Source organism: Eutrigla gurnardus (genome assembly GCF_963514095.1).
Source record: "Eutrigla gurnardus genome assembly, chromosome: 5".
Classification (NCBI taxonomy): domain Eukaryota; kingdom Metazoa; phylum Chordata; class Actinopteri; order Perciformes; family Triglidae; genus Eutrigla; species Eutrigla gurnardus.
This window is the reverse complement of record NC_139919.1, coordinates 16858557-16880656: the sequence shown is the minus strand read 5'-3', so window position 1 is coordinate 16880656 and position 22100 is coordinate 16858557. Positions and strand designations below refer to the sequence as shown.

Below are 22100 nucleotides of genomic sequence, written 5' to 3'. Positions count from 1 at the left end.
GCAGATTCTTATTAGGACTCGGGAGGTTTCCACTGTTCCTACATGTGATGCATACGATGACAGCTGCTCTGGGTCTGAATGGTCTCTGTGAGATTTGATCTTTGCTGCGGCATATTGATATAGTTATTCCCCTTTCAGCTATCTGCAGTCATGTGAGTGGTAATGGAGGGGTGTATGGGCAGTCCGTGTATCCCAGAGGTCCTAATATACACAGGGTTGGAGGGGTGGGGGTGTCAATATGACAACCAGCTAAGTGTGCATGTGTGTGCGTGTTTGCAGAGTGGTGAGAGAGAGAACAGTACAGGGATCAATAGCATCTTCCACGTACTCTGTAATTTGATGGAGCGGATCGATGAAGGCAGAGAAGAGAGGAAAGGGTACAGACAGACTTCCAAGGCCTGTGAGCTTATATACAACAAAGTCCTTCCAATAGAAACTCTTAACAGCGAGGTCTAAGGATTATCTTTCAGAAGAAAAGGGACATAGCTTCTTGAAAGGCAAGACCCTTTGGAGTCACGTGTAGTTTTTTTTCCAATGCTTTGAGAACCACAAACGAAATACCCCCGCACCGCTCCATTGTGTTTGTGCAGCAGCAGATGATGGAGAAACCAATATCTCAAAACTGGGGCACGTAAAACGAAAACTACCTGCATGGATAGACACCGCAGGGATTAAACGATGATATGTTTTTGTGACTTGGGTGAACTGACCTGCAAAGGCGATAATCTCCATCAGAGATAAGACCTATATAGATCTCAACTAATAGAGTAGACAGGCTGAATCTCTCTCGTATAGACAGAGGGTTGTTCCTAAGTGAATCTTGTGAAAACCTTCTCAGGAGGCCGGCCTCTGTGACATCTTTAAAATGGAGGAAGCTGAGGTCATGAATTAAGTATTTGTATGGACTGAAATGATGGATGGCGGCTAATACATGGACAACCACTCTCTGTGTAGTTGATACAAACACACACCTCCTCTGTCTTCTACATGTATTATTTATCTGATGAATTACAAACAAAATGAAAATTTGGTTGACTTTCTGTTGAATCATGTTTACCTTCTACTTAACATGCATGTGGTGGGGTACACCTTAGTGAAATGCCACAGGCGGTGGTGTCAATTAGCAGCCGCTAAAGCCAAAGCTGTCAAACGTGGGCGGGAGCAGTATGCTTTGCCTTTGAACTTCAACTGAAATCAGATAAACAAGTATTGACTGGCCTCTACTGTATTCAAGCGAGGAACGTGTTGGGCTACTTCCATGGGAAGGCAACATGAATAACATATCAGTGCAGCCACAGATTTCAGACACTCGTATCTTGAAAGAAACAAGCAGGACACTGAATGCAGAGTTCAGAGTGACAAAACAGCACCGTTAGGAAAGAAACAAAACTTACCTTTTAAGCAATCATCCCAAAAACATGCATGAAAAAAAGATGGCTTCTATGCGGCCTAAAAACTCAATAACCAATCGTGTGTGTTATAGAATAATATTATACTTACTTAGTCGCAGCATTAAGTACTTCAGGCACAAAATGTCTTACAGGATGTTTATGTGGTGTGTCTCTATGATAGCGAAACTTACACTGAACCAGAAACTTGGCCAAGCATGGACTCATTCTCTTGCTCCTCGTGTATTTATACTGCTCAACAGGGAGTGTAATAAATATATTCAAGTAGTAAACTTTAAATGAGTTATTCTCGCTTGCTTTGGCCTTCATACAAAAACGTGTGTGTGTGTGTGTGTGTGTGTGCAAGATTTAGAACAGAAGACTCACATTGGCCAAGGATGCCAGCCAGAGCAGTCTTGAACTTGTCCTGGGCCTCTTCCACCTCCTTCTCATGCTGACTCTTCTCACCCGTCAGCCGGCGGATGTGGCCGTTGGACGACTGGATCATGGAGTAGAAGTTGTTGGCGTTCCTGCGGTTGACTTCGCCTCGTTCCAGCCAGGTCAAGAGCACACGCACCGCTTCAGGAAACTTGCCATCGTCTGGCCAAGAGGTAAGGACACAGAGAAAGGAAAAGTCAGAGTCCATAGAGGGCAGCGAAAAGGATTCCTGGGAAAAAAAAGGATTCCTGGATTCCACAGGACACTTGAGGTGGTAAAGGATTGCGATCAAACAACCCTGATTTCTCTTTCTCATATATCGAAAAGCAATGAAGGCAAATACAGGTTACTATAACTATGAATGAGTAACAAAGTGAGTAAAACAGTAGAAAAGGCCAGGATTAATGTGAGCAAGGCGACACTGAACAGAAGAAAAACCTCAGTGACTTGTAGTGAACAAGGCCAGGAGAACAAAAAGTCTTGGTGCCATTGGATGAAAGAAAAAAGAAAAAGTACACATGAGAGACTGGTATATGCCCGCTAACAAAGAACTTCACAGAGCTCGATGACACCCGAGGGAAATAAATAGAGGTGTTCTGGGTAAAAAGGACTGGTTGGGTTTAGAGTACAAGAATAGAACTGGTATTGTGACACTGAAAATGGCAAAACACAATTTTTCATCTGTGTGAAAGATTCAGGCAAATAGCTGCGATGTGTGCTTTCACGACAGCAGCACAGATTGTTCGGAAACAAACCCTTGGCTGTAACAACACGGCGTTAAAGAGTTCCTAACACGGGGGACAGCTGGAATACAAACATGCAGATATAGTGGAGAGGCAGAAAGTCACAGACAGACATTCTGTTATCAGGCAACTGTGACTGAGACCTGGAAGTGTCACCGTTCATTAGTGAGGCATGTTTATTCAGCTAGAAAGTGGACTGTAAGCTGAAAAGAGGGGAGAAATGAGAGCGGGGAAGGGAAAATGGAGAGGATGAGCAGAGAAGAACGGAGGGGGGAGAGGAGAAGATAAGATGGAGGAGGATGTGCTGAGGGAAGAGTAAACATGATACACCGTGTTTAAAAGCCTTTGTGTAGAATTAAATAAATACAATTCCCTGAATATGTTGGAACATGAGAGAACTGCTTCGTCACTTTAGTACATTTGGTGCCCCTGCAAGTGACCAGTACAGAAGTCTATAGGTTTTCCTTACTTTACCAAGTCACTGTTCATGTGATCACATCAGGCACATGTTTTTATTCTATACGTTTGATATTTTTGCCAACCTTTGATCTTGTCTCCCAGCTGGCTGCACTCGTGCTCCGAGTAGTGGACGATGGGAGGAGGGGAGGGCGGCCGGAGGAGATCCTCCTCTATCTTGCGCCGGTGCCTCTCCTCTCGGGCCAACATGCGCTGGTGACACTCCCACTCATAAAGGTCGTCCCTGGCCTGGGCGAAGTCCACGTGGAGACGGCCGGTGTCTTTTTTGTCTGTGCTGGAGCCCAAACGGATACGGTAACCTGGGGAGATAAAAGTGTAAAAATAATCTAAAAAAGGGGTTTCCTTTAAGATAACTTTTCTTTTCTACATACTGCTTTTCATCCAAACTAGCAACAGGGCTGTAGGAGTGCCATGACATCTTGTGTGGCCCCCACAGGATGAATCCTAATGACTTTGGTATTCCCCTTAATTATCCATCACAAGCGCAAGTTTGACATTTATGGTTTTGAAGCCTTTAACAACCATTAAATGGATTTCCATGGGATGTGGTGGAGTCACGCCGGCCTCAGGGTGAATGGTTATCCCCGGACTTTTCATGTTGCGCCATCATTTAATGTGTTCAATTATTTGGTTTATGACTAAAACTAAAACTATTTAGTAAACATTCCTATTCTAACACCCGAAACTAGAACGGTTTACATTACCGCCTTAGCATCCGCATAAGCATGCTAATGTTAGCTAAGCACTGCTGCCTGAGCACAGCCTCACAGAGCTGCAAGCACGGCTCTAGCCTCGCAGTGTTGTTATTCGATATTTGACAGTTGAGAAAAACAAGAAACAAAAGGGAGGGAGACGAGTGTGCCATGTGACGAAGATCCCATGTCGCATGCAGACTGAGGAAGTCACGGTTACGTGGTTTCCACCTTAAGACCAGCGCAACGCCTGAGTGCCTCTCATTTTTGACAGCTGTCGACTTCACAATCCCCATTCGTACCTGGCGGTCACTCTTTGATTAATTATTCCTAATCTGTAGGGTTTACATGTTCTACACTTCTCACAAAAATGAAAACAAAACAAAAACCGCAGAAAGGTTAAATTAGGGGAACCGTACATCTTGTTATTACGAATGAAAAACATGCATGGAGGCTTGGATTGGAGTCAAATGAATAGCAACATAGAAAACATGTGCAGGGAACAGAAAAGGTACATACACAAGCTCTACTCTATATGCTACAGCGTTTCTTTGTGGGTTAGTTGTAGCGTCTTTTATCACCTTCCTCAAACTCTATTAGACGACTTATCAGATAATACTGAAAGCACTGAGCACATTCTTTATCAGCGTCTACCTGCATACCACCTCTCTCTTTAACCTTGTCATACCTATTTTGCTTGGTGGATCCCTTCGTTTGACAAGATATACTGGAAATGTAGGTTTTTGTGGCGTGCAGAAGGGCTGCATCCTTTAGTTAATACACAAGACAGACCTAAGGGGGGCAATTACTTCTCCAGAGGCACTGAAAGTCCACAACATCCTTTCATCACCCCCTTATCCCCTTATTACTCCCCTCCTTACTCAATTTTCATTATTGGCTGGTCATGGATCCAAAGTGAAATCTTGCCTATTTTGTGATTTAATTGGTTGAAATGATCAGAGAGCGTTCACAGCCACATGTGTTATGTGCTCGTGCTCGGACGCAGTAATGATGCCCCGCGTGATTCACTGAGATGCAACACACTTATCACGGGAGAAGGCCGTCGTGGTAGATGCCAGTGCAAACAGGAAAAGAAATGAGCGCGAGTTCAGGGGCTTCTACTTCAGTCCGCTCTCCCTCCTTCAGGCTCCCAATCTAGCACTACTTCAATATTTCATATGGACGAGATCTCAGCGTCTATGGCTGCTGGAGTTTATGTCATTGCTGGGTGTGGTGTTTGCACAGTGTGCCTGTGTGTGTGTGTGTGTGTGTGTGTGTGTGTGTGTGGGGTATTATTTATGGGGAAACGACACAGCTCTGTCAGCTGGCTAATATATGGACCTCAGCTCCCACGTCTCACTGTAAGAATAGAGGCGGACCAAATCATAGGAACTCTATTTCATATTAATTCCCACACAAACACACAGATATTTCCACATGCACAGACACACTTTTAATTATACTTGGGAATACTACTGAATTGGCTGCTACGTTAAATGGGTTTTTTAAAGTAGGAAATACCGCCAGCTGAGAGATTTAAGAAGCGTGGGCTCTAGAAGCTGCTGTGGAAATTAAGATAAGAAACCATAAGCGGGTGTCACATGGTTAGTAGATCAAGCGCTGGGTGTTTACTAATGGTCCGTTCCAATAGTAAATCCAGTGCATTTGTAAAGAGGGTGAAACTGCTGGTTACGTGTGCATTTTTCACCAACTACTCTGAATAATTTAATGATCCAGGCCACCAGTTTTAAGTATTTCATTCGTTTTTTCTGAGAGATCCTATGTTTTTGTATAAGTTCAGAACTCAATAATATAACGCACACGAGCCACCGTTGCTATGGGGAGGAGGCCACGAATCAGAGGTGTATTAAATTCAAAATTATTTGTCGTTTCAATACATTCAAAATGTACCCAGTGTGCAAAGTGAATTATTGTAGGTTACAGATTGCATCTATGGATTCTTGCTTAATATTTGTTGAAGTGACACCGAAACACTGAAATATGCCAATAAGCACTTACTTGATGAGCTTTCAGATGTTATGTCAGCTTACCTGACAGGAAGAGAGCCTTGTCCACGGTAAACTCTTCAGCAAATCTGATATGGCAGAAGTTCTTCTTGCTTTTGCGTATGGCGGTGATGTCACCACACTGGCCGAAGACCTCCACGATGAGTTGCTCTGTGGCGTTCTCGGGAAGGCCGCCGACAAACACCGTCTTACACCCCGGAGGGCGGTCTCTCATGGCCGGAGGGGGAAGGTCTGTTCAAAAGGAGGGGAAGAAAGGAGAGAGAACACAGTTATGTATCAGTCATCACTAATTTGAAATATTAATACATGCCTGGAAATCTAACTGAATGCTGAGCATTTGAGCTGAAATACAAACACGTCAAGAAATTATTCAGCTGCTGCAGAACACGGGAAACTCGATATTAAGTATGAATTATGCTCTTTGAGATGCTGAATGCCATACGTCCAATAGCAGGAACATACTGTTCTGAACACTGCTGGAAACCATTTTGGCAGACCTGATAAGCAGGTTTGATTTCCTATCTCTTGTTTTAACTCAAAAAGAAATATGTATGCCATATAGCCGATAAATGAAATATCTAAATAATAATAATGTGCTATCTAAACAGAGAGAACACTAAAAGAAGCTGCTGTTCATTTGTAGCTCTATCCTGAAAATATATTAATGTATTGTTGCCATTGAATGGCAATGATTCCAACCGGTTCAACACATAACAAAAGCCTGGGCAATCTGAGCGTGTGGACTAACTATTAAAGTATCGGTATATTAAACATGCATAGAAATAAAAAATATAGAGGACAATATGATGAAACTGAAAGCACAACAAATAGAAACTTAAAGATCCATCAAAACATTTAAGGGAATATTTTTGAGAGGAAAGTAGCTCTTCAATAAACTATAATCACCCAAACAACCATAATGACTGAGGAAAACAAAAGCAAAGACAAAATATTTAGTAGAGGAGGTACAATAAATCCCACATGAATATTTGAAGAAGAGAAATAGTCAGTATATAATATGATTAACGACTTTGGAAAAACAGGCCACATTCTAGAGCTTGGTGTTGCAAAATTCAATGAAACCCTTATGACCTAAAAAAAAATGATAAAGCTTAATGCTTGAATAATAATAACTTACGTTTTTTTTTGTTAGATAAACGTTAATATCAAAACTGTTCCATGCATGAAAATGAAATCCTTTTGGCCACAAAGTGATTGCAAATCCTCTCATGTGGAAGGTCCCCTGCATTGCAAAAATCACTTATTCACCACAGATGAATGTTGACTGATCTAATCTCCAATAGATCAGCTTTCTCAACCATGATGAATGTGATTAGCGGGGTCTATGAGGAGTGAACCAGTTAATCAGCAGGACGCTGAGGATGCTGGATTTCCGGATGTCTGCTAGAAAGGCCTGGCAGTCACCGTTACTGATGCCCCCCCCTAAATATCAATACTCTGAAAAGAACTGGAGTTGTACTTTGTTGGATACCTGAAGTGTACCAGCAAGTTGATTAATTCAGATATCTTGGGCTCTCAAAAGGATTTCGAGTCTGAGTATTGGTTGGGTGCAGTAATACAGACTTTTCATCAGCATTCTCTCATTGTCAAGCAGAATAAACAGTCAAAATGGGGCACAAAATCAATGGCACACAATGTAAAAGTCTGTTCTGTGTTACATCTAGTTGTTAAAGAAGTTTCTTTTAACTTTTCTGCCACACACACACACACACACACACACACACACACACACACACACACACACACACACACACACACACACACACACACACACACACACACACACACACACACACACACACACACACACACACACACACACACACACACACACACTATATTGACTGCAGTTTCATTTCCCGACCTCCAGAGTTGGAGGATTAAACTGGTTTTGAGTCGAGACGTAGAAGTAAGTAGTCGAGAAGTAAAAAGGTGGCAAAAAGCCTGCGTGAGCAAAAAAAAGCTTCGTTGGTAGATGCAACCAAAGAGTTCCAAGTAAACTGACCTTTTGGGTCGACGATGGGGAGAGCAATGAGGATAGAGCAGGTACAGTAAGCTAATGTGTCATGTTGTAAATGATATAAAAATTGTTGTTTTGGCTTCAGTTGGGTAAACAGTTTGCAGGAGTGAGGGCCATTCCTCTCAGCTACCTGCTGTGCTACTGGACCCCACCGTTTAACACCGTTTACTGGTATGCTGGAATGCACAAGATTCAAGTGAAGTATTCATGATTTCAATTGGATGACAAGAAATAAATGTCACACAGTATATGGAAGTATTTTTCATCAGGTTCAGTTGCTTTTCATTTGCATAAAAATGCAGAGAAATACAGGAATTGGAGAGAGGAAGCAGCGTTCTCAGGATCCACTGTGGAAGTCATAACATGTGGGTGATGCAGCCAGAGAGTTTAAAATGTATTTCTCGTCCAAATTCTAATTCCATACGTGTGTCCCTTAAACACAGAATAATTGATGAACAGCATCAGCCATAAGGAGCAGTATCCCCCATGGAAAAGGAGGCTAGAGGACAAGATCCAGGCAACACAGAGAGAAAATTTAGCCAGCTGTCAGAGCTACAGCAATGTGCTGGGAAGAAAGAACTAGCTAGAAACTACAGCAACCTCTCCATATCAGATGCTTATTAGAGGCACTGGAGACTCACAGCTCTGGCTGCCTTCCTGAAGAGGTACACTAGTGACGGAGAAGCGAGGGGACGGAAACAGGATGTTCTCCACAGAACCATCCAAAGTGTATTCCAAGTGACCCGCCCAGGGCTGGGAATGAACAATACCAGAGAAACATATGGGAGAATATAATATATTCTCCCATATATACACTATATATATATACACACCACACCAGTGCTCAGTGGCTAGTGGATCTGCATGCCGTCTACAGCAACCCCCAAGAACAGGACCCAGTAACCATCACGATGGCAGACATCCAAGAAAGAATGTGATATGAGTTGGACAGCACCAGGCCCTGATATGATCCACACATACTGGCTAAAGAAAGTAACTGCACTCCATGAACGCCTGGAGGCACACATGAACCAGCTGCAAGGATGGGACCCACCCTGAATGGTTGGATAACTGTGGTCAGATGGTATCCAAGAGAGGGAAGATGATCACCACTCAAGAGGTTGAATTACCAGAAGGCAGCATAGCAGATGTCCAGGACAGCTACAAAGACCTTGGAGTCCTGCAAGTAAATTGGAACCATGAAGGAATTCAGCCACAGCCAAATACCTACACAGAGTAAGGCAAGCCCTGAAAAGTCAGCTGAGTGGAAAGAACAGGATCAGATTAGGGCCCGATGATTTCCACGACGTGGAAAACGTGGACGGAATCGCAGAATCTGACAAAGAAAAGGGAATAAACTGTAACATGCTGGATTTCATGGAATTTGTCAAAATCTGTACAATTTATAAAAATCTATATTTTCTCTAACATTATAAGCGTTTGTCACCGCACCTAAGCCGAAAGAAAAGAGACAAAACACGTTGCCGTGAGTCTCTGCTGTGTTTTAGTGTAATTAACGGACACACCGCTTCATCCAGCGTCTCTCCTCTCCGTCTGTTTCACCGGCGGGCTGAGACACACACAATGATCGATAGTCACGTCGAAGACGTTTATTATAACGTTTCTCTGAGTTTTATCAACATAAGAATGACTGACATGGCCAAAGCAAGCAATAGAAGCCACTGATATCAAGACAAGAAAGCTCCTCACCATGCATGGAAGCTTTCACTCAGCACTCTGAGATTGGTCACTTAGTGGAAGGACAGAGGCTGACGACTAATGAGGGCCAGAGCCACTATCCAGGATGAAACAACCAAGATCCAGGAGTACATCAGGAAGATGGCCCCGAGTGATGACCTGCTCACTGAGTATGTCAGACAGCAGAAACCCAAGGATGAGGAGGAGGGGGAAGAGGGGGAACCACTCTAGTGGCTAGAGAAGGCTGATCTGAAGGACAGCACTGAGGCACTCATCATGGCAGGAAGAGGACAGGGGCTGAGAACAAGATCAATAAAGGCTGTGGTCTACCACACCAGACAAAACCCTTTACAGGAACATATCAGGAACATCTGTGTTGAGTTTGGGCTGGAAGTCCTTGAGGTCAAAATGGAAGAAATCTCCAAAGATGGTTGAGAATGGCCAAGCTAAGATCCTGTGGGAATTCCAGATCCAGACTGATAAACTGGTAATGGGGAACCAACCGGACATCGTGGTGGAAGACATACAACAGGGAAAATACAAATGGCTGAAAGAGGAGCTAGGAAAGATGTGGAAAGTAAAGGCAACAGTGGTAATTAGTGGTCCATAGTGATCTGAGCACTGAGATCTAACCCACAAACTGGGACAGTGGCTCCAGCAGATTCCAGGAACAACATCGCAGTCAGAAAAGTACAGTCCTACGAACAGCTAAGAAACTGTGCAGAACCCTCAGGGTCCCAGGCCTCTGGTAGAGGACCGAGCTTGAAGGAGGAAACACAAGTCCACCAATGGGGCAAGTGGGGATTTATTTGCATTGATTGAGTATCAAAATAATAACAACTAATTGATGCAATACAATACTAAAACACAGTAAACTACCTCATTATTGAATCCATTGTACTGGACTAAATGATAATGTTCAGGATTTTATAGTTTTCAGTGCATTTCATTACTGTATGTTGTGAATCTTCACAAACAAGCAGACTGTATGTGGAGCTATTATGAGTTATTGGCTGACTAATAGGCTGGCTGATGTGCTTTTATTCTGATGCGTTACTCTGGATAAAACAGAGGCTGCTGCTGTAAAGCAAACACACAGACTGATTCTCAGTCCAGCCTCGTCCCAAAGGCCTGCCGTCAGTGTGACCACCCACTGGTCTGCTACACTAACACAGGTCATCACCATCCATCACCTCGACTGGCTAACATCCTTTTGTAGTCCAAAGGGCTGCCACTTGGAAGAGGCTTCAACCCTGGAAGGACTGTTATTCAGAAGATAAACTACATTTACAAACACTGTAGTAAACATGTTCAGTCCATTTACATCACACATGAGCAAAGAAAAGGCATGAAGATGTATCACACAGATAAAACAGACATCAGTGTAACAGACTAGGACTTTCCTATCCTGGTCTATTTGTCAGTTTCTTTCCTGAGGGTTTTGGTTCGTCTGATGAATATAGATTGTTTAAAGGTTACTTTATTTCTATGGGCATTCTTCTTCATTCAAGCCCGTGTTATGTGTGGACACTGGTTCACACTGCCAATATCCTAGAATCCAAGGAATATGTTTCATCTTCCCTTATAGATAATTATAAAATCTCTCTCTCAGACTGCTTCAGTGTGAAAGAGTAAGAGACACAGAGTTCGATGTCCAATTAGATTATCAAAGTGAGACCAAATGGGGGGTTTCTTTTCAAGCCATTTAGAAAAACAAGAATTACCGCCTTGCGCTTGTATGCCTCCACCTAAATATCATCACTTCATAATTGTATCCTTTTTGTTTGAAATGCTATAATTAGCATATGAATGATTGAGTAATGGCCAATGTTTTGTGATGTCACAGTGACCTTTGACAACTAAATTCCAATCAATTCATCCTACGCACAGCACGTACCCCAAAACATATGATAAAGCCGACGCATGTGCGGTGGCATACAAAAGGTGCTATTACAACACAATCACTAGAAAGGTGTGTTGGAAGAGGTGTTAGTGGAGGAAGTGGAATGAGTTTAGGTAAATGGAGAGGGTTTGACTAAGGAAAAGGGAGAAGGACGCAAATCACTGCTTGATGAGGATGCACACACACGGGGCGGAGTAATGCACAATGAGGGGGGTAGAAGAGGAGGGGAGGGCAGCGGGGTGGTTGCTTCTCAACTACAGGTGAGTGAGGGGGGGATGCTGCACGTGCTGTCAGGTTGAGCGCGTGCAGCCGGAGGATAATGACTACTTGTGATGGAAACCATATGCAACCTTTGTTGCCTGGACACCAGCGCCTCGCCTGTAATATATTTTCTGAAAGCCTGAATGCGACTATAATCAATGCTTGTTTCCCTTTGTTCCCCGCATGCTGAGCAACCATCTGAATCCCTAATGCATCTCTGATGCAGAGCAATACTTATCAATTATAAAAATCAATGGGGCTGATGTAACACTAATCTCACTATATTATCACAACTCCACACAGAAGAAATTATTATTTTTCTTTTTGCCCTCGCACAAAGTATCTTGTAAATTCCCTTACATTAATGAAAATCTACAAAGATATAGCCATATGTTAAGTGTTAATCTGGTTATCCCTCTGCAGCATATTGTGACCGTTTATACAGAGAGCCATAATACACACAACATACATGCAAGCACATCTGGAAAACTGTTTTACAGGTGTGGTAAATATATATATAATATATATATATATATATATATATATATATATATATATATATATATACAGACACACACACACACACACACACACATATATATGCCTAAGAGAATGCAAGAGTGTGTGTTTTGTCTTGTGAAAGGATTGTAAACTCCCAAATGCTACTGCGTCGAGGAGCTTTTGTTTTAGTTCACCTTGAAGATGACTTCTAAGAGTTGTTTGAATTAAGTCCCCAGGCAGAAACTTTTCTAGCAGGAAATCTGAAAAAGCAAAAGGTGGGATCAATCAAAAGCACCTCCCACTACTTCATTTCTAATTCTGAATAATTGGAAGGTGGAGGTGAGAATTCATATAAACAACAGTTTGTGCAGCACACATCAGGACGGATTAAACAGTTAAGTGATTTGCCCTGAAAGTGTGTTAAGTTGATGTAAATGCACTTCATGGTGAACAGGTTAATTGTTGGGCAGGAAGAGAAAATAAAGAGGAAGAACAGAGAAGAACAACAACACATTGTTGATAGAGGTTTCCCATGTTGGAACACCAGTCAGAACAATATGTTGATACAATTATTGGGTCTGACATATTATGTAAAAAAAGCATAATCTCAAGTTTTCACAGAGATAAAAGATCCAAACAAATGTACATGCTGACATCTGACATAACCACACTCATTTGTCATGTCATGCTCTTTCTGGCATCCAATGAAAATCAAGCAGATTGTTTAAGGAAAGTTGTGACATTTTTAGAACTGTTTTTCATGCTCGAAATGCCCAAATGTCTCCGTTTATGACTTTGTATTCTTCTACATTAGCACAGCATCTTTAGATTCTATCATTTTCTGACATTTTACAGATCCATTAATCAATTAGAGTGAAAATAATCATGAACTGATTGCTGACTGAAGTGATATCATGGGACTTAAATTACATACTCAAGAAAACAGTAAGTCATTTCCATGACAACTGAGCACTTTTGCCCACGTAGGGAAGGCAATGAACATATGAGTCAGACCTTTGCACTTTCATTTCATGATAAGCCGTCCCCAAGTCCCTAATAATGTAAAATAAAATAAAAATGCCTTTCATTGTGGCAGGATTCTTTAGCATGGGGAGAGGTCCTGCTGAGGGACAAGGTTGCATGAGCAGAAGGTGCAGGATTAGTATGATAGGATGACTTACTGGGGTTGGGGGGGAACAGGGTGCAGCTCTTGCAGTGGATGATCTCCTTGACAAGGGGCAGATCCTGGGAGAGAGGCGTGGGCACCATACCGAGGCCGGGCATCATGGGATTGAGGGGGGTTATTCCAGCCATCATACCCAGGCTGGGATCAAAATCTGGAGGCAGGAAGAGAAATATGAATGAGATCACACAGCTGGTTCCTTCCTGCATGAGAGAGAAGAGAACACCTACACAGTGACATTTATACAAGACTTTCCAACTAACTAACCTCTTATTCCCTGCGTGATTCTTCTGTCAACACCAGTGACACACGCACCACTCATAATGGAAGAGACAGATGTCCATGAATAAATCACCGCATAAACAATATGCACACTTGAAGACGTTTTTACTGAATCACTCTCTGCGTCACTCCTTCTGCATGACTGATGACCTTATGGATTATGTACACATGAGAATGAATTTGCAGTCTTGATGCCCACTGTCAGGACCTGGGAAAACAGATGCACACCTACATACACAAGCGCCGGCATCCACATGTGCTTTAATGTGCACCCGTGTCCCAGTATGGGGCTTTTGAAATGAAAATGATGCTGGCCTCCAATATGTTCCTCAATATCACCTGCGGAGGATTTGCAGTTGAAGAATGATGCCGCAGGGTGTGTAATGTTTACGCATCAGTGTATGTGCATGCAGGAGCACAGCTCTGCTAAAACAAATGCTTCAGCGGGGGTTTATACACACATTGTAATATACTAGACATGCAGTAGAATTAGTAGAATCAGAACCAGAAGCTGCTGTTTGCTGACTTTTAGTTGACGAGAAAGTTTGAATAAAATGGACTACAATCTCGATTTTTCTGATATCCAATAGTGATACATCCAGTGAAGGAGAAATTATAGGGTATAGAATATGACTGGAAATAGAAACTACATTTCCTAACATGTGATTTCCATCAAATCTACTGTAAGAGAGAGAATGGATGAATTAAATGAAGAAATTTGCACATTACAGAAGACTCCAGGTCCCTGGAGCCAATGAGGGCGTAGACATCGGGCTGATAAAACAAGCTGAAGGACAAAAATGTGGAAAGCTAAATAGAGGCCAGAAAGAGAAAACGAAAATGCAGTAAAAGCAGGTCGAACTACATTAAAAGGAACATAAATGGAAATGCATATCTATTGATGACCTCACCATCAGTCTCTAAAGAGATGAGAGGAAACAGGTGATAAGAAGGTTACCAGGCGATTGATGTTATTTCTGTACGTTAAGGGGAAAGAAAGGAAGACGGATGGGAAGAGAAGTAAGAGTTGATGGAAGATATGCGGCTGCATTAACCAACCTGAACACGTTTCATAGAATATAGGAAGGCAGAGGAAACAAAACATCAAGACGGAATTCAGTGTGCTGGAAGGTTGCTGAAGGAGAAAACATTGCATTGCTGGGAATTACACTCCATTTTCTGCCAAGCCAAAGCTCTATTGTTCCAGTGGTGAAATTAGAAAACATGCTTATGAGTTCATATGTCTGAAGTGATGCAAAGCAAACTAGATTTCAGCTCACATGCAGGAAACGATCTGGTTACATCAGAGCTGGTGCAATTTCTCTGCAGCGCTGCTCCCTCTGGAGTGCGTGTTGGTGCGCCCGTCTATGTATTTATCCTCGTCCATTGAGAGCCTGAGACCTGAAGCAAGCATGTAGCGGAGCTCTGTGTAATAAAGGAGATTATTTACTTCTTCCTAAGGATTCCCAGCTACGCAGACTTCTCTCATCTCCACGTTCGACAAATTAGCTCAAGGACGTGTTTAATCACTAACATGCCATTATTTCCTCCCTCCTGCAGTGCTGCTCATTACAATGTATGCTGTAAGTAGACACAGAGGAACACGCAGACGAGTGCACTTCATTCAGCCTATGCATTTATGCAAATGCTGTTCTACATCTATTCTCTTGTTTTAGTCATGTCGTAGAGTAGTTTACATCTGGAACTCATTACATGAAAAATGATTGTTTTACATTTTTTTCCTCCAGTGTTTTGGGGCCCTGAAAGGAAAAAAACACACACTGTGCCCATCCTGCTGCTTCCTGACTGACCCTGAAAAAAACATCACTTTCCGATTAAATTTTAGTAGCACTCTCACAAGAAGCAGTAGGACCACTAAAGTCGATGACGGATTACGTATGCTTTTTAAAAATCATTGATTTAGATGCAAAGAACTTAAAAGGATGAGCTTGCAAGTCACTCACAAGACATTAAAATATAGCAGACTACAGATTCTCCACAAGAGGGAGCACTGCTGTTGCACCGTATGTCGATGACGCCACCTATAGGTTAATAATGTAAGTGGTGTAATTTAAATGTGTATGTCACATGCAGGGATGGATGTTAGTTCTTAATAAATCAACATTTCATTTCTTTCCCAGTTTGCTTTTTCGGCCCTTGACAATCAAACAAGCGAGCTAAATAGTTCCTGGTCTGTAGAAGTAGTCTAGAGCTAGGTGGTCCACCGAAAAAAAAACAGCTGATCATTTCAGCAACACCCAAGTTCATAGTTGAAATTCTCTTTAGCACGTAGAAATTACTAAAAAGTAATCGCTGTTAAATTTCTTTTGGCTTCTGCATCCAGCACCCCAGAAAGAAAAGCTCTGTTAATAAGGTGCATTCAATGGAATAGCAATGCCCCAGGTTTGAAGCTGACCTAGGTCATTTGTTGGCTGTCACAATCTTTTAATTGCACTCGCTAATGTAAACCATGCCATAGAGAAGAATAACCTTAAAAAGAAAGTCCAACGGTAGCATAAACAGAGATCAATAAGGTTTTGAAATCAATCCTAAATTACATTTGTAGCAATCATGTGAAGGTGAGTGTGGATAAGGTTAGTTATCAGTTGCTGCCACAAAGCACTGTGCTACACCTTCCTAACTATAAAAGGACAAGGAGTCAGGCAGCTCAGGGAGGAGTGGGTGAGAAGGTCATCAGGGCACCTACAACACAGTCGTTTCATCTAATGCAAATCCAGAGGCTTCAAAGAACGCTAAAGCCACAGAGAACCACAGTCCTCTACAACAAATACAGTTGATAACCTTCCTAATAGGACATTTATATTTAGGGAGACTCTAATGGTCCAAGAGGAAATCAGGCTTTTTTTTTTATTTTTTTATCTCTGAAGTAAAGTATTGAAATATCTCAGTTCTATTTCACAGTCAGCCCTACTTTTCAGATTAAGACTTTACATACAGGTGTATTCTTATATTATACTATATAATAACAGTGTATAAAGTAGTTAGAATTTGTCCCATGTCCACCTGCTCATCATTCATTCAGCACATTCATACCAGCCATTCTGCAAAATGTGTAATTTTACTTTGATTGCTACTTTGACTAAAGTAATTATGTATGTCGTTCACTGCTGGCTATAATCTAGTGTGGCTAAGCAACAGTGAAAGGTTAGAAATAAATTTGCAGCTGTTGATTCAGGCACATACAATAGTGGGTGAAAAAAAATTCTCCGGAATGATCTGAATTTAGTTTTAACAAATGAAGAGACAAAGTGCTCTGAATACCTTATGAAAGAGAAGCATTGTGGATGTAGGTAATATGAACCAACAGTGGAATGATCCTAACTCGTGAGAACATGATTGGAGTAGTTCAATCACAGTAGTATGACTGTAACTTACATTTGATTTACAGCAAACTAGATGAATGGTATTTAAGAGAGCAGCCTGGGATGGATTACATAACAAGAGGGTTCCTGAAGCTTCGACAATTGTGGTAATGTGTATGGTTGATGATTCTCGCAGTTATGTACTTAAGATTATTTGATAAATCGATTGACATAAAGGGATTTCAGCTAAAATATTAATTTTTGGTGGTTTAGGGGAACTGAGATGGGTATTTTTTCTCTCCTTTCTTTAATTTTCTGATATTTTAAGGCATAAACTATTAATCAAGACAATAATAGTCAAACTTTTAGTTGGAATTTATAATTTATATTGCATTTGTCAGAAGGACCAGAGTAGGAAGAACAAAACAAGTGTAACTAGTCTTCAATAAATTGGAAAAACTTTTGACATTTCCTACTTTAAATGATGCTGTAAATATTAAACGACTCTCTTCGAAAGGAACAATGATGCACATTAAACAGTTCAGCTGAGATACAGCATGTACTCCATGCACCACAAGGCAGTATGCCGGGCACTCAATCACGTCAGAGATTTAGAGAGCATGAGTGTTCTCTTGAAGGAGGACAACAAAAGAAACCTGGGTCTAGGTCCGCCCACACACGGCCACACATCTCTCTGATCCTTTTTTTTACGTGCGGTCTGGATTCACACTCCAGTTAGAAAAGTGAAATTCACAAACACCTCCCTGCCAACACCTCTGCCTTGTACAGAAAAACACATGAGTGCACATGTACACGTACGTGCCTCTAAGACTATTGTACAAACGCTCGTCTCCTCTACCTGCGACCTGATGTTGCTCAAATGTATTTCCTGCTGGTTTGCTCATAGCTATATATATATATATATATATATATATATATATATATATATATATAAATCCATAAAAAAAAATTGACATTTGATTGTGTGAAGCCCCTGGCTATTAATGTCATCCTCGCCTCCTCTTTCCGTCTTTTTCGTCTCTGATTTCCAGGGTAAACGTCCCTTCTAGCAATCAGTGGTGGACGGGTTTGGGGGGGGGGGGGGCATAGGCGGATGCTGTGAGGCATGCTGGATAATATTCTCTAATGAGGCGAGCTTGCCACGCCACCTGGAACCCTACCAGTGGCTGAAATCTGTCTCTCTCAATCTCTGCCAAAAGTCACCCCTATTTGCATTTTTATATCAACATCTAGGACTTCATTTGTTCTACCAGGAACATTTCTTCTGGGCTGCAGGACAAAACTAAATAAAACCCCTCCCCGTTTATAAAATGAGTCTATCCCCTTATTGCATTATATCTAAATAACAATATCTTTATGCTGCCCTCCAAACGTCTGTCTTCGTTCTCAGACACCTCAATAGTCAAATCTCCATAACACATCTAGCCTTTAACAATATCGAGCCTACAATCTAATAAAGCTGCCATGGATAGAATAACTGCCAGAAAGACCCATTTCTGTAGCGCTTTAACTACTGCTGTATGTCTTTCCCCGAGACATACTGTATATCCACCCAGTCCGCCTACACGCAGCCAAAAACCCCTGGCATCGTCCCAGTGCAGCTCCTCAGCAGTCAGCAGAAAGGGACACTACATTCAGTCCGAGGATTGGAAAACGCTTACGGCAAAGGGATGACTGTCAGCCAATGTATTTCCTCATGTTAATCCAGGTGAGCTAATGTGTGAAAATGAGAGGACCCCTGATTCATATCTGGGGCATCTTGTGCCCTCCAAATTCATATGAGGAGCAATTTTCTGAAGATCGGCTATGAATCACGACACTTAGTTTTCATATATTCCGCCGTGGTTTTGTGTCTGTGTGTATTTGTGTACAGCGGTGGAGGGGTTTGTGGCGAGTGTGAGGAAAAGGGATGAGGGTGAGTGGGATGCAGCAGAGAAAAGACTGGTTGTTTATTCATGGAACAGTCGTCTGTCCCTGGAGCCTGCTTATCTATTCTCCAGGGTGGATGAGTTTGTGTGTTTGTATTTGTAAATAAGAATGTGCAATGAAATTAATTCTGATAACCCCGCGAATACATGTGTGTGAAATGCTAAATATTTTGTGTGTGTGTGTGTGTGTGTGTGTGTGTGTGTGTGAGCCACCCGGCATCTTTTGTGTTATTTCCTGGTATTTTCCTTTTGTCCGATGAGCAGCTTTGACTCAAAATGTGGGAAAAGCAACTAATCAAGCGAGCCCTTTATTCTTGTGAATATAGATAGCTATTATCATTAGAGGAGCCTATTACACGGGTCGAAGATGTTGCGCGGGCACTTGGCTGCTGTGAATTATTGGTTGGATGAATTACACTCAACTTTCAAAGCCAGACGAACACAACAATGAGTCTGGCAACAGAAACAAACAAGCATTACTGCCCCTTTTCACTTAGCCTGATTGAAAGGCAGTTTGGTGTTTAAGGCTCCTAATGCTGCCTCGTTACATTTGGTCAAATTGTTGTCCTTTTCTGTGAAATACCGGATGATTTCATCGCTTCAGATCCGTAAGGAAAAAAATCATTAACATAAAACTTTGGTTAAAAACCTCTGAGGCCATGAGGACATTTATACTTCTCTAAATAGATGATACAAAGTGGTTCATTCAGATATGATATCCTTTACGTGTTCTGTATATAATAAACAAGTTAATTATTGAAATATCTGCTCATCATCAATGTATGCAGAGACAAAGCTGACAGTTAATTAGTTCTAAAAGAGAACAGCTACACTGACAACAAGCTTCGTCATCCACGTCACATGTGATCACAATCATATTTTATGATTTGGACAGTCAGTCAGACAAAAAATGGCATCACATTGGAGGTAATTTTTCATCTTTTCCTGACATTTAAATGACAAAACAATCAGTTAAATGAGAGAAAAACCAGCAGATTAATCAATTATGATAATAATTATCATTTGCAGACCTTTTTTTAAGTATGATGTATTATTATAGATGCAACAACAACAGTGTATAAAGTAGTTGGAATTTGTCTCCACCTGAAATGCCAATCCACAAAATAAGTACTTACTTTAATTACTTTTAGCTTCACATCCAGATCCAAAAACCACCAGCACAGCCAAATGTAATGAGGATCTGGCTTAAAGTACGAGAAGAGTGATCAAACACATACTGTCAAGTAACTTGGGAGGTCTCTATTTTGGAAGAAATATAGGAGGCTGAACTCTATAGCTTCCCATCTGGTTCTCCTTACGGCCTGGATGTGCTAGACAGAACACTGATGAAGGTTGGGGAAACACTCTGGAAAAGGAGATACTCCGTCTCTGTCAGATGTCAAATATGTAAAAACCAGATGTCGATTCTCGCTGTTACTGTTCAGATTTCTGCTCCGTTCTCACAGTTCAGGCTATATCTGGGATTTGACTCACTGGGCTTTGGGCTCGCGTAACCACAACATGACTTATCCATCGTGACATAAAACACAGTTTGAGATGCTGCTTGTCCTCGTGGTCTGGCTGAGCATTAGCCGAAGGGATTAATGTCGTCAATGATGTTGCTATTGGTGACATTTTGGTGAGAAAGATTTTCTGAAAACGGGATAATTCGCCATAACGTTCTCTAACCAGGGGGGGAAACCCTGCTGTGACTCTTCAAGTTTTCCATAACCACAGGAATTGCCTCTGGTCTGTTTGCACTCTTGTCTCAACAGTTAAACAGAGGTTTACCTTACCATTTAACTCACAGGGTTTTACAAACGTATACAACCCCTGCTCTACGCTCTGCACTGGGGGAACACTGACTGCAGAACCAATCATTAAAATTGACATGCACGTTACATAAAAGTACAAAACAGAATCTCTGCAGCTATTACGAGGGCAGAACAGATCCCTTGTATTCAGATGTGTCCTGCCTGACGTGCTCCTAACCTTACAGAGAACTTTGGAACTTCTCTCCCCTGAGGTGTTTGGATGAGGTGGACCTACTCCACCTTTCAAGCTACAACAGCTAACAAGATAACTGTGACCGGCACACACATAATCCAAGCTGCCCTGTCTATTGATCCTTCCCCTCTCTGGCTTAACACCTTGCACTTAGGACTTTGGTGCAATATGAAGAAGAGATATGTACTTTATACTCTGGCTTATTCTATTGAACTTATTAGACTAGTACTGGAATTTTTCGGGGGGATTTGTGCTAAATATTGCACCTCCATATTTCTAGTTATTGCCATTTCCCCAACTTGCTATCATGAATGTAAAGCTGTCGTCATCCAAGACATGAACCGGGCTTTGTGAGACAGATTGTTCAGTCTCTGCCCACAGTGGTCTGTTTATCCAGCTGTCTGTCTGTCTGTCTGGATAAATCCTCCTTGCTGGAGGCAAGAATAGACTCGGTGGTGAAAGAAAAAAAAACATTCCAGGCTCACAGTGGATGAAACAGAGGCAAACTCTAATCTCAGACGGTTTCTTTTAATGAATGAGCCTGAAACCGACTCACAAAACCCCCACTAAAACATGCATGCAAGAAACTTGCGACCAGCCGTACGGCTGACAGGGACAAAGCCAGCGACAGCGAATTCTCCCCCGTTGTTTAGAGGCGAGGCAAAAAAAATGAGACCGAGATGATGTTCGGTCATGATGGAAAATCAATAACTAATCCACGTGGATTACTTCAAAGGCACAAGGTGCTCTGGTAACAAGCCCTGCATGACAGAAAAAGACTGTGTGACACCATGTAAAAGTGCGTGCCGTGGAGCTTTGGGCTCACAGAGATGTCAAAGCAGAAAAAAGAGGCATGCAGATGCAATGTTAAGTACAAACTACACCAAATCCAGAACTGAGTATTTAAGGAAAGCTGAATTTACAAAATATTGTAGCATTGTTGACTTTCCTAAGCCCCATTACTTGTTGTTATAGGGGCATATAAGAGGGAGGAGGGAGGGAGGGAGAGAGCTTAAGTGGATCTTCACTTTCCACTTATGTACATTTATCCTTGGCTTCAACAAATAAAGTCCTTTTGGCTTGAGTGAAGTAAAAGAAATGCACGGGTGGACACTATAAGCCTGCGAGTAATATGTATAACATTAGTTTGGAATGTGGAAAGAGAGGAAAACAGCAGCCCCATTTGT

General features: G+C 41.8%; 1 protein-coding gene across 5 annotated transcripts in view; it reads right to left on the bottom strand.

The window, feature by feature from the left end:
* Nucleotides 1-22100, bottom strand: part of enox2 (ecto-NOX disulfide-thiol exchanger 2) — a 149404-nt gene that overhangs the window by 20310 nt on the left and 106994 nt on the right. For 3 of the 5 annotated variants that reach the window (XM_084010101.1, XM_084010102.1, XM_084010105.1), the window contains 5 exons: nucleotides 13351-13506; nucleotides 12364-12429; nucleotides 5790-5996; nucleotides 3112-3345; nucleotides 1776-1988 (listed from right to left, as the gene is read on the bottom strand). In XM_084010101.1, the coding sequence (XP_083866227.1) occupies nucleotides 1776-1988; nucleotides 3112-3345; nucleotides 5790-5996; nucleotides 12364-12429; nucleotides 13351-13506 (876 nt within the window). The remainder of the gene's footprint in view (nucleotides 1-1775; nucleotides 1989-3111; nucleotides 3346-5789; nucleotides 5997-12363; nucleotides 12430-13350; nucleotides 13507-22100) is intronic. The other 2 variants (XM_084010103.1, XM_084010104.1) reach the window with 1 other exon arrangement.